The sequence below is a fragment of the Macrobrachium rosenbergii genome, chromosome 10 (genome assembly GCF_040412425.1).
Source record: "Macrobrachium rosenbergii isolate ZJJX-2024 chromosome 10, ASM4041242v1, whole genome shotgun sequence".
Classification (NCBI taxonomy): Eukaryota; Metazoa; Arthropoda; class Malacostraca; order Decapoda; family Palaemonidae; genus Macrobrachium; species Macrobrachium rosenbergii.
In genome coordinates, this window is record NC_089750.1 from 12,897,553 (window position 1) to 12,915,405 (window position 17,853).

Sequence of the window (17,853 nt, forward strand, 5' to 3'; positions counted from 1 at the left end):
GCTGAGCAAGGTCTGAGAAGTTTCGCACAAATCGGCGATAATAACCTGTCATTCCCAGAACTCTTCTCACGGCCTCTTTAGATTAATAATGACCTCGAGATTTGCTTGCTTAGGAGCCACCTGACCCAAACCAACCTCATGACCCAAATAACACACCTTGAACTCGTACTTAGCCAGATTTACAACAAGACCAGCTGTTCTAAGAGCCTCAAAAACTTTACGTAACCGTACCATATGTGTATGCCAGTCATTACTATAAACTACTAAATCATCTATGCAAATTTCAGTACCTTCTAGACCACAGCTGGCCCAAAGGGCATCACTTTACATTCGTACAGACCAAAAGGAGTAACAAAAGCAGAGATTTCACGAGCTCGATCAGATAAAGGAACCTGCCAATAACCCTTCAATAGATCCAATTTAGTAATATACTTGGCAGACCCTATCTGATCAAGACAATCACCTATACGAGGCAATGGAAAAGAGTCATTTTTATTGTGAGCATTCACCTTCCGGTAGTCCACACACATAAGGAATTTCCCGTCAGGCTTCTTAGCGAGAACTATAGGGGAGCTCCATGGACTAACCTAAGGCTGAATGAGGTCGTGCTCCAACATATACTTAATCTCCTTATCGACTACATCCCTTTTTACGGTATTCAAACGATAAGGACTTTGTTTAACAGGGGAAGCACTTCCCACATCCACATCATGCTGGAGGAAATTAGTTCGACCAGGGGAATCCTGAAATAAATCTGAAAAGGAATTAATTAAATTAAGTACATCCTTTTTTTGACTAACATCCAAATGTTCTAAACCTTCCTGCAAAAACTACTTTAGATGTTATTCGTCTCATAGGGAATCCCTTGGGAAATCTAGAAGCCCTATCCATAATGGTTAAAAGATAAGTAAAACCGGACTTAGATTTAGGCAATTGTCCCACCACATCAATAACTAACTCTGCAAACGGCTCGCCGACATCAGGGATAGGGTTTAAAGGGGCTTTAGGGATATTATGATTAGGTTTTCCCATAACCTGACAAGCCTCACATTCCTCTACAAACTGCTTCACAGATTATTTTAATCCAGGCCACCAAAAACATATTGCCAACTTTCGAAAAGTTTTCCATATCCCAAAATGGCCTGAAAAAGAATTATCATGAGCAAGACTCAAAACAGATTTATGAAACTGAGATGGGACGACAATTTGTTCGACACGAGACGTTCTGCTCAGATCATCAGTAGGAGGCCGACTAATTCGGTACAATAAACCATTCATTATAAAACCTAGGTTCAGTCAGATCCGTGGTGTCACCTAAATCAAAATTAAATTCCTTTTTCTGCGCTTCAATAAAAGACAACCTGTCCCAATCGGGTTTCAAAACATTATCAATATCACCATCTCTACTACTGCTATCTACAGACCCGAGCCTCTCTAAGTCTACTTTTAAACTACTTAACATTAATTCATCATCATCATTGATTAGGTCTGCAGTCTTGGCTGCGGCACGGGTTGTCACAGCCACAGGGCAAGCATGCACGGACAATACTGGGAATAACTCCTATCCCTTACTGTTCAGCATATCATTGCCCAAAATACCATCAATACCAGGGATAGGAAGACTTTCAACGACCGCCAACTCGGTCACTTTATCGTATCCAGGAACGACAACCTGACTTCCACCAACGGAGCCGAAACAACCGTGTTCGGGAACCCTCCCAGAACAACAGAATTCCCTGAATATTCCAACAAACCTTTCAAGGTTTCCTTCAAAACTAGAAACCGAGCCGAACCTGTGTCTCAAAAACCTCACTTGAATAGTCTCCAAATCAGATATCAATTTACCTGGCCAAACATATTTATCATAATGGAGTCATAACTCCTTATTACCGGAGGACGAACTACTACTACTCCTATCAGTACTACTACTAACTGCTGGATTTATCTCAACCTTGGGAGGACTAACTACGGACATGTGGGAAATTAAAGACACAGGATTATTGCCATTTCTTTGGAGGTACCTGCTTCGGGCGTTACATTGAGACTGATAATGACCTGGTTTATCACACCAGAAGCAAGTCCCCCTAACTCCATTATTCCTCTTGTTATTGTTATTATCATTACCTATATTAGACCCAAACCTGTTATTTTTGAAGAAGAAACTTGCGGCTGGCCCACTTGAGACTTTCCCTTGATTATTATTATTATTATTATTATTATTATTATTATTATTATTATTATTATTATTATTATTATTATTATTATTATTAGGGAAAGGCGCAAAAGTTACTCACCTCTTTTCAAGATTACCTGGCCTAGCAGATTGAAAATTCACATCTTTATGCCCAAAATTACCAGAACCAGCTCGATGAGTCAAGACAAACTCGTCGGCAATTTGGGCAGCCTTACTCAACTTAACGGCTTTCACCTCCTCCGGATATACCCTCAACTCTTTACTACAGGCCTTTTTAAATTCCTCAAGAAGCATCAATTCTCTCAACGCCGTGAAAGTAACCACCTGACGACTCTTTGGCCAATCATCAAACTGTTCTTCCTTGACTCTTGCAAATTCAACATATGACTGAATTTAAGGCGATAGGCTTCGGGGACCAAATCATATGCTTTAAGGACCAGGGTCTTGACCTTGTGATAATCCCGGGCTATTCCCTCTTCCAATGCATTATATACCCGGACTGCCTTCCCACCAACCTACACTGAATCAAAACAGTCCACATTTCAGGGGGCCAAGACAACCGGGTGGCAACATGTTCAAATACCTTGAAAAATTCGGGGACATTTGTTTCATCAAACACAGGCACTAACTTCAATGCCGCACCAAGATTAAATTTATCATTGAAATTACCCTGAGGGGAACTGACCATATTTGCGCCCTGCAACCTAGCCATTTCTATATTAAGGTTAGCCATCTCTACCTCATGACGCCTCGCCCTCTTGTTCTCCTCAAACTCCAACTTATTTAGCTCGATCCGTTTGCACGATAAACTATATTCAGTATCTTCCTTGGTCTCCCCCAAAGGACGGACAGGAGCCAGAGAATCACCTGGCGCAGGGCTTGCGGGAGCCACAAAAGGGTTAGTAGAAACATTTTGTTTCTTAGGCAAATTTGCAGGGCCCTCAAAAATAGTTCCTGTCCGTGGAGGATCATCAAACAATGTCAAACCTGCTCTCACACTAATCCTATCATCATCCGACTCTACCCCAGACACACAAACATCCTTTTCAAAATCACTATCCTCTCCACTCTCACTCACTAAATGCTCAGCCTCAGCTAACCCTTGAGCAACCTTATTCTTAACGGCTGCCAACAACTGCTTTTCTGTATCCGCTGCCTTCAGCGGAATACCCAACCACCGTGCACAACTTACTAAATAATCCTTAGTCAAGATTGGCAAATGCTTAATACAGTCACCAGACCCCAAAAACTCAGCTGGATCAAACTCAAAATCCTCCATTATGACTAAATAAACAAATTTACAAGGGAGAAAGGTAATACTCAAATAACCTACACCAAAAAAAAATAAATATTGTAAAATTGTATAAATATGTACTTGAAAATGCTTCTATACTTTCCTGTTATGTGTTCTATGGTAAGATGTAATTTGAATAAAATAGGATACACATTCATATGCTGAAGCATTAATTTTCCACATGCTTTCTTCACTTTCCGTTCATCCACAGAAGTTTGTATTTTTCCCAAACTGGTTTTTGGCTGTAATTGACGGTGGGCTTCGCCATGCACCATTCCTCCCAGCACCTCTAAAGGAGTTAACCCTTCGTCCAACGCCCTCTCTTATAAGCTTTGTCCCCCAGGAAGGTCTGCTTTATGCGTGTCGTAAGTCAAGTCCACGCCAAGTTCCGTATTCTGAATATTGACCTTTAGATCTTCAATATGCTCGCGAGATTGATCTTCACTACACTCTCCTCTTGGATGTATATTGAAGATCTATCTCGGGAGCATATTTTATTTATAAATCCTCCACTTGGGAGGATTTATAGGTATTCATTAGCACTGGAGTGAAGAAATCCTATTCAGTGCGTCAGGGCCTCAGCTGCTTGTTCCACTCAAAGGCGGTTACTGAATTGCGAAATCTATTACTACCATTAGAATTTCTCAACATTAGCAAAAAAACTGAGCTGTGTAAAATTTGGAAAAAAGTGTATTATCTTGGTTAGATGCCAAAAAAAAACTTTAACCCGAGTGAGATTGCTTCCTCTAAGGCAATTCACAGCCTCGTGTTAAAGTTGTCAAAAAGCTGACAATACTATTGCTCTCAGTCTCAATACTTTCCTTTTCCTTCCTCTGTTCTCCCTTTTCCCTTTCTGGAAATGATGGTTTCTTTCGTGCCTCTAGTTATGTTTTATTTCAGTGTTGTCTGTTGTGGTGAAAATTATTTATTTCTCTCGTAGGTTCAATTACATTAACACTTTTCAAGGATTATTTGGTTTCAAAAAGAAAGTTAAGGGTAAATAGCTAAATAGTTCTGCTCACTTGCTGAGGAATTTTTGCAGGCACAAAACAAGTGCGTCATGTATAAGTACTTTCCTTTTATTCTTATTCAGTTGGATACCACGTTTCCTAGAACATGACTATATTTTCATTATTTACTCCAGTGATAACATTGAAATTCCACAAACATAACTACTGACCCGAGAAGGTAAAACAGCCAATTCCAATTCAGTGTGCACATAAATCTTCACTTAGTTTCTGAAATCAATAACAAAAGAGAGTTTGGGAAGTTTTCGGTTTGTGTTTACTAGAGAGTAATTTGGAACTCCTTTTCCTAGTCATACTTACAATGTCGGAGCAGCGGCACAATGCGACGGCTCTCTACAGTGAGTTGGCACGATACCTCTTCATGAACTGGCCAGATCCTGAAGCTGAAGAACACATGAAGGACTTGGCTGAAGCATTTTATTACAGCGAACATGCCAAAACATCTCTTGATGTTTTGGTGGAACAATTCACTGAGGTGAGCCCAACACTAAAAGTTGAGGGACATGTTTCTCTTCTTTTCTAGCTTCTTAGTCTACAGATTTTGTATCACCTCCAGTGAAACAGGATCTGTAAATATGTTGTTAACACTTCATCCACGTTTAAGCATGGGTGTGTTTATGTACACACAAAATGATCACAAAAGCACTCACTTGCTGGGCTTCGGGCATTCGAATCTACATAAACATATTGTTAAAACTTGATTATTTAATAAATTTATCCAAGCCTGTTGGATAAATTGATTAAATTGAATTCCGGATAATTGTCATCAAACTGAATTATTTAATGCCAGATTAAACTTAAAACCTTTTTGACTTATAATGACCTGGCAATAGGTGAGCCCTCAAGTTACGAAGACCACAATAGCAGTTTGCATTTCTCTACTTAAAATCATTCATTTGCTTCTGTTGCAGTGAATAAATCACAATACTTAATGACTGCAGTTTTGTATACACACAGAAAAGTACTTAAGTATTCCAAGTTAACTTTTATGGAAAGATTATTTTTCCTAAATCTGTCAGAACCTTTGGAGACTATCTCTAGGGTCTATTCACGATAGTATAAGTCAATTGTCTCAAGTTTTTACTTCTCATTATTTTGTAGGGTCTGCTAAGGAATACTGCTTATCAAGATTTATTTAAGAACATGATCTGATTATTTTCAGGCATCAACGGGTTACCGTTTTTTAAAATGCGTTTGGGAGGCTGCAGCATCCCTTGCTGAATCTGGAGCACCCATCTACACGTCAGTGAAAAAATATTGCATTTTTATTATATTTTACTGGAAAGCATTATATTCAGTGGAAAACTAATTGTAATAACTATTATTTAATGTGATTACAAGAGCGGTAAAATTTTGTAGTAACACAAACACACACACACACACACACACACACACACACACACACACACACACACATATATATATATATATATATATATATATATATATATATATATATATATATATGTATGTGTGTGTGTGTGTATGTGTGTGTAAACATATGAGTGAAGACAGTAGATGACCTAGTTGGTGAAATCTCCCAAGTACAAGAACAAATAAATACTCATTTATATATTATGAAGGAATTAATTCTAGCGACCACAACAATAAAATGATGAATGATGAACGGGAAGTTAACTGAATCCGTTTCGTTCTCGCTTTCGGCAGTTCTGTCATGACTCACCGTGACCCCAACACTCCAACGTGGTCAGCACCCCTTTATAAGAAACTGAAGGAGATGGGAATCAGGACGTCGGCCCTTGACACGTACGTGTCCCATGGAGATGACCTCCTTTACCTCTTTGATTTTCCTTACGTCCTCAAGGCAGAGTCCAGAAGAGATCAGAGGGTGGGCCAGATGATTCTTCAGATGTGGGCAAACTTCATCATCTCTGGGTGAGTGTCAGGCTCTTTTATTTTTGTCTTTTAGTCTGTGCTCTGTGGGAGTGTGCTTATTAAGATGTTGGAATTTTCCATGCTGCATGTGAATATATGCACGTTGTGCATAATAATAATAATAATAATAATAATAATAATAATAATAATAATAATAATAATAATAATAATAATAATAATGATAATAATAATAGTAATGCAACTAAATTTATTTTTAGCGTAATACAATATTCAAAGTTAGAAATATAACTTAGGTATTTGAAATGTAAATAAGACTATTTGAAAATGAGTGATAAGAGTGATTAGAAGAAATAAAAATTACGAGTAGACCACAGGCTATTATAACTGACATAGCAGGGAAGCACACGAAAATCCAGTGATGTTTCATCAGATCTAGAAGTTTTAGTGAGGGGCGTTATAGTGGCTTGATTTACTTGTGGCTCATTGTTTATGTGGGAAAAGACCAAACGTCAACAAATCAAGACTTCAAAACCTTTATAATCCTTGACATATGAAATAAGAGAGCTCTTTGACGCAGAGAGGCCCTTGCCTCAAAGCCACCAACTTCATACATAAATTGATATCTTTTTTGTTAAACATTATTTACGAGTTATTTTTTCCCCTAGAAATCCCCAAGAAGACCTGGGTCGTTTTTCTTTGGGGAACATTCCAAAATGGGAACCCCTTGTGCCTCACCAGCCTGTTGGGTACTACGAGATAGCTGTTGAGCCCTCCATGGTACACAGACCTTTCAATGTGAAGGTGCGTTACACAATTTTAGAAGTTGGTGGTAAATAAACAATAGTTTTTCTAATATCCAACTTCCATTTCCTCCTTATACTGATGTCTTTTTAAGCAACTTCATCAACCACCATATGTTGAAACCTCGTGATGGTTTCGTCTCCTGAGTAAAGAAAACAAAAAAAGATAGTTTTGTTTCTGCAGAAAGTGAGTGAGCATAGGAATAAATTCAAGGATTAGTAAGAAAGATTAATAAATCACTTGATTCACAGGAACTGAACTTCTGGAAGAATATTGTGCCAAATCCTCATTTGCGACGTGGTTTTCGAGCAAGTCAGATTCTGCAAGGTGTCAACAAACAAACCATCACGGAGGAATGCCGATCTAACGAGCGTTGTGATCTGTCCCCTTAGAGATCTCTCATATGTAAGAGTAGAATTTGGTTATTTTTCTTTTTCTTCTCCTTATTATTGTTTATACTGTCATGTTCTGTCTACGCCATCAGACAAAAATCATTATTCATATACTTAGTTTTCAAAATAATGCACCACCATCTCCGATAATTTATAGCCTGCACTTCCTTTTAGATTTGTGTTCATATATATGCAGCATATATATATATATATATATATATATATATATATATATATATATATATATATATATATATATATATATATGTGTGTGTGTGTGTGTGTGTGTGTGTGTGTGTGTGTGTGTGTGTATGTGTGTATGTATTATATTTTAGTAGTAGAATGCAATGACCATGTGGCTGAGTCTATGATATACAAATTATGCTATACAGGTCAAATCTTAATCTTAAAAAGGAGCAGATCTGCCCTCATGCATAACTAAGGTAGTTATTTTTCTGTTTAACTTCCGGTCGTGAAAGAATGAGGTAATTTTATGGTACTTCCTGAAGTCCATCGCTACTAGATACCGAGACTCTTGGAGTAAAGTCAAAATATTTGAGTAGTCAAAAATAATTATGAAACAGATTTGAATTTTTAAAACAGAGCAACATTCACGTCTATTGAGAATCGTTTCATAATCATTTATTCGTGGGAATAGCACAAGTTTCATCAACTTGTAAGTTATGCTAGATCTTTACTGAGGGCGTTCTTCAGACTCTAATACGGAACCAGCACATTTATTTTTAGACGACTACTGAATATGTATCTTCCAGCAATCTGCCTAATCAGTTTAGCTATTGTTATGACGTAGGGGATGTACTCCCAACCCCAACTTCCAGCTTTTTCTTAGCGTGGGTAGCATGGGACTTAAATGTAACCATTGTCCTCGCATCAGCCCCATGCCAATATCAACTTGTGTATGGGAGAGGCATTATCTGTACCATGCTGTTGATATTATCCAGCTGTCGCCCAAGCAAATGCTGACCACACTCAACATTGCTCATCCTGGCTAATCAAAAGACGATTCGTGACAATTTCATATTAACATTTAAATTACTATCAAAGTGTCCCATTCTCTTCTATATTATTATAGAAAATCAGCTCTTTATAATGTAGATACCTGGTTGAAAGTGGGTTTGTAAGATAAACACTTTTGTATACAGAAAGAATCTTGATGGATTCTCTTCAAGGAAAATTAATGAAGTGAAAAGTTTAATCAGAACTAATCAGATGGTCTTGTAGTGACCGTTAGGGTGAACATGATTCTGAAGAAGTTTGAGAGCAAGTACCAGTGCCAGACGCGTCTGTTGCGTATCTCCGGTTTACTTCCTGAAGAATTTCCCTCGTTCCTGACTGAAGTATGGACTTCGGACGAGGTACAATGTTTTTCCAAAAGTTCTGTTCCTGTAAAAAGCGAATAACTTCCATGAATTCTCTCTACATCTTCGATATTCAAACCATTCTTATACTTCATAATGCTTATATACAAATGTTCACTGCATTCGTGTCAGATGACGGCCCTCTAGCTAACAGCATATTTACTACCACAATTTTAGTGACATAATGAATTAAATAGTGTTGTGACAGGTTAATAGATGTTATAACGAAGTTTTAAAGTTTAGGTTTTAACGAGGTATTCATAGTCGGACTAGTAGAAAAACACAAACTCGCCTTTTCTCTGAATGGCCTATGCACCATTGCAGGCTCAACAGCGATTTCGTAGTAACCAACAGGGCGGCCAGGCTGAAGTGGTTCCCATTTCGGAATATCCGCTATGTTGTATTTTTCTAGATTTTCATTTGGATTTCTGGGATTAGTAAAACAAAAATGAAACATAAGAAGAGAGAAATGACCACTTATCTTCTTTGTCGTTTTTAGGTTAAACTAGCCTTCATCCAACACGGGTTCTTTTTCCTATGGGCAGCCATTGCATTTCCATTGCTGCAGTGTACACACGCAAACCATTTGGCTTCAAGAAGATTAAACGTTTTTCTTATCCTTCCATACGTAACAATGCCGATGGCATTTCTTGTAGTTTAATGGCATGCATAACAAAGAAAATGCTACAGTGTATATGATTTCAAAGATATGTTGCTGTAAGGAGGAACTTACACTGAGTTGCAAATGCTATTATAAAGACAAAAATGTTGGTCAAATAAAATTGACAGTTTTGTGCTTGCAACAAACAACGGTCAGAATGAAAAACTATTCTTCTAGGAGCTTTCGAGATTCTTTTCAGCACCTACAGTATTTGCAACCAGAGAGATCGAACCACTCTGTTATTTTAAAAGTACACAATTGTGAATTTTATGTCTCTATTGAATATTCACATGTTTGTAAAGCATTTTGCCAAGACGGATATTGGTAATATTAACAACCTCTACTAACCCACTAACTACAAAATTTGTAATCGTGTGCAGAAGCATCTGTCCAACTCTTCGGTCTCTCTCGGACATTTCTCCGGAAGTGATAGGGAAGTCAAAAACTTGGATCACGTCATCTCCGTGAGAGACTCCCGTCTCTAAAAGGGGTGTCTTATATCCCAGAGCTCTCACCTTCTTATACAGAGGTGCTAACAAAATAGGGGTCCCGGGATCTCGATGTGTCATCACGTATCTGTTCGGTTACGGAGGAAAATAGTTGGTATCATATATGGATTAGTTGGTGAAAAATGATATAGGAGGTTTTTTATTTGTAACATTCAGGACATACACATATGCATACGGAACAATCCAAAATGGTCATTAAGGGACGGGGAAAGTTTTTACAGAACAGAATGCCTTCATGAAGAAGTGGTAAAAACAGAGCAAAGAAAAGAGAAAAAGAGAAATATAGTCAATGATTGAGGACATGGAACATTAATTCATGTGAACAAATCAGCAATAAAAGATATACACACAAATTAGTAGCAGTTTGAAAGCGGATCGATAAGACAAAGAAGCAAGTGCATTAAGGTAGCCTTATATCCTCTCTGAGTCTTACGAACATTGGCATCCATAACACAACGAAACCAGATATCTTGTACTGTACATATACTTACGTGTAAACGGAGGAGCCTGACTGCGCTAGGTACAAAGCTGAATCCCAGACACAATGTCCTAAATGGCGATCATTCCCTGCCTAAAAATGTTAATTTTGTTTATCTGTGGCTTTGAAAATTATTGTATTCAATTCATCAAGTATATTTGAGTGCCAAGGGACTAAGCCTTCTCCGTGAACTACAGTTGTCATTTTAAAAGAGCCTCAGGTAGCCTTGATTTAATTACATTTTGTTATTACCTGGTGGCAAACATCTGTTTGCAAGAGCATAGTTTGTCTCAAACTGGTGTCATGAAAACTAAGACAACCGATACCTTGCAAAATCATTTGCACCAATGTTCAGTGGTTTGGCTGTGAAAAACCCTGGCTTGAGAATATATCCACTGACTTAGGAATGAGCGTAGGTGTTCCCTTTGAAGTAATCTTAGAACTTTTAATTATGACCGTTTCCACATGATTCAAGAAACGCTTCTGAACACAAGAATAACTGCCTTTAAGATGTGTGATTTCAAACATTGCAAAAAATATAGTTAATTCTTTAAAAAAAATGGAAGGTTTTCTCTTTGTACCAACCTCTGTCAGCTGCTCTATTAACACCCCACCATCGATTCTTGCTTCTTTGCTGTAGTAAAATGCTTCGCCTAAATCCATCATAACTTCCTCTGTTTCTGGATAGGGCCAAGGTGTGAAAAAGGTCCTTGATGTTTCCTCATAGACCGCGCTTACGTTGGCTGGCTGTTTGGACAGTAGTATAGATTCTACAAAGAAACAAAATTTTAGGTTATTTATCTTCGTTTCATTTGCGATTATAAACCTTACATGACTACACATTTCCTTTATTCAACATGTATTTAACTTGACCAAAATGTAGTAGATACCGGGACAAACAGGAACTCATTGTCAGCAGAATCTGTAATGACAAGGGGTTACTGCCCGTACAGGAGTACATATATTAAGAATGTACTGTATGCACTAAAATCAAGGCATAGAAGAAAGATATAGATAGGGATCGTAATCCTTTATGAATTTCCCTTTAATGGTTGAATATAATGTATTAAGGGCGAGTGAGCATAGAAAGGGCTAAATTACACCGATTATTTTCTTTTTGTCAAAATAGCAATAAAAGTTTGGAGAAGTTAAATCATAAGATGGGAAGATGGCAAAGTGAAAAGATGCTGTAGTATGCTGTCATTACAGATTCTCTTGCGAGTGTGCGCCTGTTTGCCCCAGTACAGTATTTACCATATTTTGGTCAAGTTACGTAGGTGGCTAATCTCTTTGCTATTAGCAGATTACTGATTATGAAGATGATGTAAATTTTAAAACAAAGCCAATGAAAAATTTACTTTTTCCAAATATTATTTCCAGATGCTCAAGCAACATTCCCCCTTTTTATCTGGAATAACCATTATCAAATGTGTTACTTTCTGATTTTTACTACAGAACTTTTATGCAGAAGGTGAATCCAGCATTACCAATCTAATTATCATTTCGTTGGACAGCATCAGCTGATTTAGGTTTTACTTACGAACAGCGTAAAGTAGACTTTCATTTGGGACGATACCAACGATCATAGGCACTGGAGTGGGGGACAATTCTTCTAGAGGTGCTGGGAGGAAAGGTGAAGGACGGAGTCCTCCATCAATGACAGGGACAAACCAGAAAGGAAAAGTTCCAAGTATCTGTGAGTCAAGACAGACAAGCAGTTACTGAAGTGAACATATATGGTACTCATGTCAAAGCACTCCAGGGCTCGTATATAAATCCAATTTTTATTCTCTCGACTATTACCCAGCACAGTAAAAAATTAATGGGAGTACTTTAAGTAGTGATTTAGAAGATGGATTGAGGGCAGAACTTGTTTTTGTCCTAAAAACCAATTGCTAGGGCATAAAATATAGAAAGAGAACAGACCCATGCATATATATTCATTGCATTTTTTTGATAAGCATGGAAATGTATTAAGAAAGGTTAACGTTGGAGGAAGGCTAGTGAAGGATGTATGAATCTCATATGTTACAGGTTATCGTAAAGAGAATTAGCAAATACAGTGAAAGAAAACATTAGCAACCTGGAACGATTTAAACATCTGTAAGACTTGGATTGTGATAACAGAAAATATCTATATGAAATGAGACAGTAGTTGCACCACACCCAGAGGGTCACTTCATCCTAGTTTCGGATCAGTTTGTACAATTTCAGTCCCTTGCTGCTGAACTGTGAACTGCCATAACTGCTCTGTTTTCCTTTATTTTTATAAATTTTCATCTTTTAAGAGGAACCTATGCTCTTTCCCTGCTCACACCCTCTATCATTTTTCGTTCTGGACTGTTTAGTCATTCATCAGTATTTATTTCTAAAGGTTCTAGTATGGTTCATCAGGGGGACCCCTTTTTGTTTGTCAGTTTAACCATATAGTTTTCTTAAATGACTTGGCATTAAGTGTTATGAATATTTTAAATTAATATAGCTTTGCACTGTTTTTTAAAATTTATCTCTTCTTCTCTACTAGAGTGTGCAGTTACACTTGATGTGGAATGCAGCTGAAGGTCTTTTGAATATTTTAGTTATGAGTCTCATGGAATTTTCTCTGGGACAGAAAACTCTGTTAACCAAGAATTTCATAGAAGACATGAAGAGTGGTATGTTAAAAGTGGTTTGAAGTGTAGCTTTCTGTGGCTTTGGATGGATAATCAGGATGGGTATGATTCATTGCTAGACATTTAAGAGGCTAGTTTATGGGACAAAGGGAAGCAAAGTGGAACAATCAGTTATATACGAGATTACCATAGGTTTCAACAAAAAGGATGGAATTAGCAGAATTAGCCAGGAGAAAAAACTAAATTGTATTGACCCATGGAGGGAAACTCTTCTTAAAAATAGGTCTGATTAAACACTGAAAAGATCAAAATTAGCAGATAGGAAGAGAATCATATAAATAAACTAAAGGCTGGGGCGGGTTGATGCTTTAGAACTACTATGGCATTTCAGAAGTGTTACACAGTAAAGAATATTTGTTGCTATTATCAGGTGGAATTTTATCTTCATGAATACTATTTAAGGTAATGCATAAATTTTGTTAATCAGAGCATAGTAAAAACGTAACCAAATTGTTAAAGCCGTTGGATATAAATCTCAAACTCCTTACATAAATGGAGCCTTGAGCTGCAACAATTTGGTCGCTGGTCTTTGAAGCTAGACATTCTCGTAATGCCTTGGAAGTCTCTAAAGGGCATTCTAATTTCTTGCCCAACAATCTGGCTCCAACCCTAGGATCCAGTTTCAAAGCCCAGTCGCAGAAACTTGCGCCACTCATCATGATTCCACCATGAAACAAACCTGGGATTGAAAATAACAAGCAATAAGAAATTGAGATCTCATTCCATTTTCTAAGGACTGAAAGGTTACTAAATAGCAAAATTAATTCCTGTATTTCTTTTTAGTCGGCCACTAACCTTTAGACAAAGGAGAAAGCGCATGAAAGTTAACAGAAGCAGATCCAGCAGAAAAACCTCCAATGGTGACTTGACTTGGGTCCCCTCCAAACTGAGCTATATTCTTCTGTACCCATCGAAGAGCCGAAATTTGGTCCAACATTCCATAGTTACCAGGTAGAACAGAATCCCCCATACTAAGATACCCTATTTTAAAGGTAGACACAAAAAAAGAAGATATATAGATATAACATATATGGTGCTCTGAATTAGATTCTGTGGAGCAATTTGAACCAGAAACTTTCATTTCATATTTTATGCTGGATATTTCATTCCTGCTAATAATGTCTCTGATGACAGTCTGAAATAACCATATCGACTGACCTAATGCTCCAAGGCGATAATTAATGGTGACAACAACAATATCTCTAGAAAGGAGTTTTCCAGCTCCATACGACGATGATGACCCTCTCATGAAAGCTCCCCCATGGATATAGACAAAGACTGGGAGGAGTGTTCCCTCTGCTCGGTTTTCCTCACCTGTGTTTGAGATAATAGCAGGGATGCCTCACTTTTACTACATACTCTTCTTACGCCATTAAAACTGGTTACAAGAGAGAATTTTCAAATTCACAAACATGAGTCTCATTTGTTTTAATGTAACTAGAGATATCAAAATTGACAACTTATGAAAAAAACAGAGAGAGAATCTAACGGACTCTAAAGTGACAACTTACCAAGACGGGATGGAGTGAAAATATTGAGATAAAGGCAATCTTCGTTTCCATAGACCTTTCCAGTTTCTGGATCATATAATGGACAACTGGAGGGTGCCTTAATGGCAAGGAGATGTTTACCAGGCCAGGTTTCCAGAAGATCCACAGGTTCAGCAAAACGCAGCTTTCCCACTGGAGGTTTGGCAAATGGGATGCTCCTGTTTCAGACAATAGCTTAATAATTGATGGGCATGCTAATCATTCTTTTAGTTTGTTTTTTTTTTTTAGCTGTACTTAATTTCTGGAATGAAATACTAACATAGGCTAATATTTTCCCTATCGTATGTATATTCTGCACTGAGAAATTAAAATTTGGCTACCTCCAGATTAAGTAAAAAGAGGTTACAATAGGAGTTTAGGTTAAAAAAATTCAGGTCATTACTATAATCACTTATTTCATTCGTATTGTAAGTATCAAATTCAGACGGGCCAACCTTCAAATATATGTTTTCACCATGTCTCTACTATGTCAACTTAGTTTTCACAGAAACATATGAGCAGATAAACAAACTAGACTGTGTTGGCGTCCCCTACTAAGCCCATGATACAAACTTCCCAATTTCCAAAGTATTATTAATGCTAATCCCAAGTATCTCTAATCCCGCACCATATTAAAGACAATTATTGTGATACCAGTTACTTTGTATTTTGTTAATTATCAAACTTACCTAAAAGCATGCATATGGGTGTTATCGTAATGCGGAGGGATCGTAGGCTCTACAAGTCCAGTGATGGTGCCTAAGTTGGTTCTTAAATCAAAGGTTTCGCTCGAACCTTGACCTAAGGAATGTAAATCTCGTTAACAGCTAAATTCCTAGTAGATAATTGTTCAAAATGCTGACTCTTATGACCTGCTCCTTGTCAGTAGTTTAATATACCAAACTAGTAAATTGTACGTACTTGTTAATGTGCATTTGTGAGCAAATAAGGAACACTGGGTTGCTATTATTTGCACAAAAAATTTTACTAAGATGGCACTGAGCAGTGCCTTCAAAAGTATTTGTGATCCTATGCAAGCGTTGCTGATACTACAGGAATGAAACAGGTCATCTTGGTTTAATATGCAGGCTAGACAGAATAAAAAAAAAACGGGTCTCGGGGATATCCAAGATGAAAGTATAAAAATAAAGATATTTTAAACAAGTAGACTGTAAACTGCAACAAACAGAAAAATGCCTGGCTGATGACCCAAATGATGGCCGACGGGGGAGTTTCCAAAAATTAACAAAGAATCGAAAAGTAATGATATATAAATTACCAAACATGAGAAACTAGAATTAACGGAGAGGCGTATTACTTTGGCAATTGTGTAACTGAGAAATTAATGGAAATACCTTGTATAATAGTTGAACAAAGTAATACAAAAAGGCAATGACTGAGTTAATTATTAGTCACATTAGCAGAAATAAATGTACCAATAATAGCTGTGATAATATGATTGAAAGAAGAGAGAAAGAGAGAGATGGGAGAGGATTTTTTGACATTACAACCCAAAATTAAAATGGAAGCGAACTGGCAATCACCTTGTGCTAGAGAAATCTTTTCCACAAGCGTCAATTCATCACCATCGAACTGGTCCTCTGAGAATTCAAGCCCATGGACGACTGTTGTTGCTCCTTGCAACAGCAACAACAGCAACAGCGTTGCTGGTTTTAACATCCAGAACATGGTCGTCCAGGCAACGTCATAAGATTCTGCTACAATTTAAGTTTCTTTGTGGGAAAAGAAATTGAAAACTTAATAAAAAAACGACTCGCATACAAAAGTTCATAAGGCAATATCTATAACCCGTGATCACTTCACTAGCTTTTTATATTAAACATTAAAACAGTATAACTTACAATATCTTAATATCTGAGAAAATAGAGTGGCACTGATTTAGATCTTAAACTCAAACTTGCGCTGAATAACTCTTAACCACAAGTTGAATGGTATGATCAAGTTTCTAGCCACGTAAAATAAATCTAATCCTTCGGGCCAACCCTAGGAGAGCTGTTAATCAGCTCAGTGGTCTGGTTAAACTAAGATATACTTAACTTTCTTACAACTCCCAGATAATCTGAAGGCAAACATATGAATACGTCCTGTGACGTCAATCAAGGTTTAACAGGAACTCTCTTCTTATAGATAAGATGGTAAGATTCTGACAGAAGGGTGCAGATATCTGTTCAGTTTACATTAATATGATTCACACTAATTGACAGCCAAAAAGAAGAAGCATTTATTCTCCAAAATAAACGCCATTGGTAAAATAAAGAAAGAATAATTTTTCTACGGGGAAGGAAAGTTATAAAAAGAGTCTATTGTTTTAATGGCCTTTATCATTAGCAAACTCAGCAAGTCAGAAAACACAAGATAATGTTGATAACAATGTCGTATCTGGACGATGTTTTTGAGTTGCTACTTCTATGAGAATCTTTTATCGTTTTTTTAAAGCTTTTGTCAACTTTTCCATTTCATTTCAGCTCTCTCTCTCTCTCTCTCTCTCTCTCTCTCTCTCTCTCTCTCTCTCTCTCTCTCTCTCTCTCTCTCTCTCTTTTGTTGTTCGCCGAGCCTGCCTGTTAGTTTTTCCCGTACGGTGGCAGTACCGTCAGTACACTCATGCGGGCACCGTAGGCATTACTTAAGGTTCTTTGCAGCGTCCCTCCGACCCCTAGCTGCAACCTCTTTCATTCCTTTTACCGTACCTCTGTTCGTATACTCTTTCTTACATCATACTTTCCAGTTCCACCCTCCCCTAACAATTGTTTCATAGTGCAACTGCGAGGTTTTCCGCCTGTTACACCTTCCAAACCTTTCGACTATCATTTTCCCTTTCAGCGCTAAATGACCTCATAGGTCCCAGCGCTTGGTCTTGGGCCAAAATTCTATATTCCATTCCATTCCATTCTCTGTTCGTTTTATTCAAATCAAGAAAAACGTTTTTAATTTCATGTTTTCATGCATGTATTTTTGAAAGCCAAAAGCTTCATTTTTCAAAGGAGTAAAAAGTCCTACAGCTAATGGACTGAATTGCTTAAATATCATATTCGTATTTT

At 37.5% G+C, this 17,853-nt stretch overlaps 2 protein-coding genes across 3 annotated transcripts in view; one reads left to right on the plus strand and one right to left on the minus strand.

Annotated features, from left to right (window-relative positions):
- Positions 1 to 17,853, plus strand: part of LOC136842494 (esterase E4-like) — a 58,289-nt gene that overhangs the window by 10,332 nt on the left and 30,104 nt on the right. Inside the window, exons 8-13 of one of the 2 annotated variants that reach the window (XR_010854236.1) lie at positions 3,700 to 3,853; positions 4,807 to 4,991; positions 5,679 to 5,758; positions 6,185 to 6,412; positions 7,039 to 7,174; positions 7,426 to 7,579. Coding sequence is in view for 1 of the 2 variants with exons in the window: in XM_067109874.1 (XP_066965975.1) it covers positions 3,700 to 3,853; positions 4,807 to 4,991; positions 5,679 to 5,758; positions 6,185 to 6,412; positions 7,039 to 7,174; positions 7,426 to 7,566 (924 nt within the window). In the remaining variant the exon portion in view is untranslated. Of the gene's footprint in view, positions 1 to 3,699; positions 3,854 to 4,806; positions 4,992 to 5,678; positions 5,759 to 6,184; positions 6,413 to 7,038; positions 7,175 to 7,425; positions 7,600 to 17,853 lie in introns of those variants that run through there. The other variant, XM_067109874.1, reaches the window with a different exon arrangement.
- LOC136842490 (cocaine esterase-like) lies at positions 8,718 to 16,867 on the minus strand. The gene is made up of 13 exons (XM_067109870.1): positions 16,657 to 16,867; positions 16,339 to 16,527; positions 15,484 to 15,595; positions 14,777 to 14,973; positions 14,424 to 14,579; positions 14,061 to 14,246; positions 13,754 to 13,944; positions 12,134 to 12,287; positions 11,179 to 11,363; positions 10,607 to 10,686; positions 9,955 to 10,182; positions 9,238 to 9,373; positions 8,718 to 8,970 (listed from the first exon to the last, which is right to left on the minus strand). The coding sequence occupies exons 2-13, from the start codon at positions 16,481 to 16,483 to the stop codon at positions 8,815 to 8,817; spliced, it is 1,926 nt and encodes a 641-aa protein (XP_066965971.1). The 5' UTR covers positions 16,484 to 16,527; positions 16,657 to 16,867; the 3' UTR covers positions 8,718 to 8,814.

Coding starts and splice junctions, on each gene's coding strand:
- LOC136842490 (XM_067109870.1), bottom strand. CDS start 16,483: ATGTTCTGGATGTTAAAACCAGCAACGCTGTTGCTGTTGTTGCTGTTG. Junction 14,974..15,483: donor ACCCATATGCATGCTTTTAG/GTAAGTTTGATA, acceptor TGTCTGAAACAG/GAGCATCCCATTTGCCAAAC. Junction 14,247..14,423: donor TTATCGCCTTGGAGCATTAG/GTCAGTCGATAT, acceptor CCTTTAAAATAG/GGTATCTTAGTATGGGGGAT.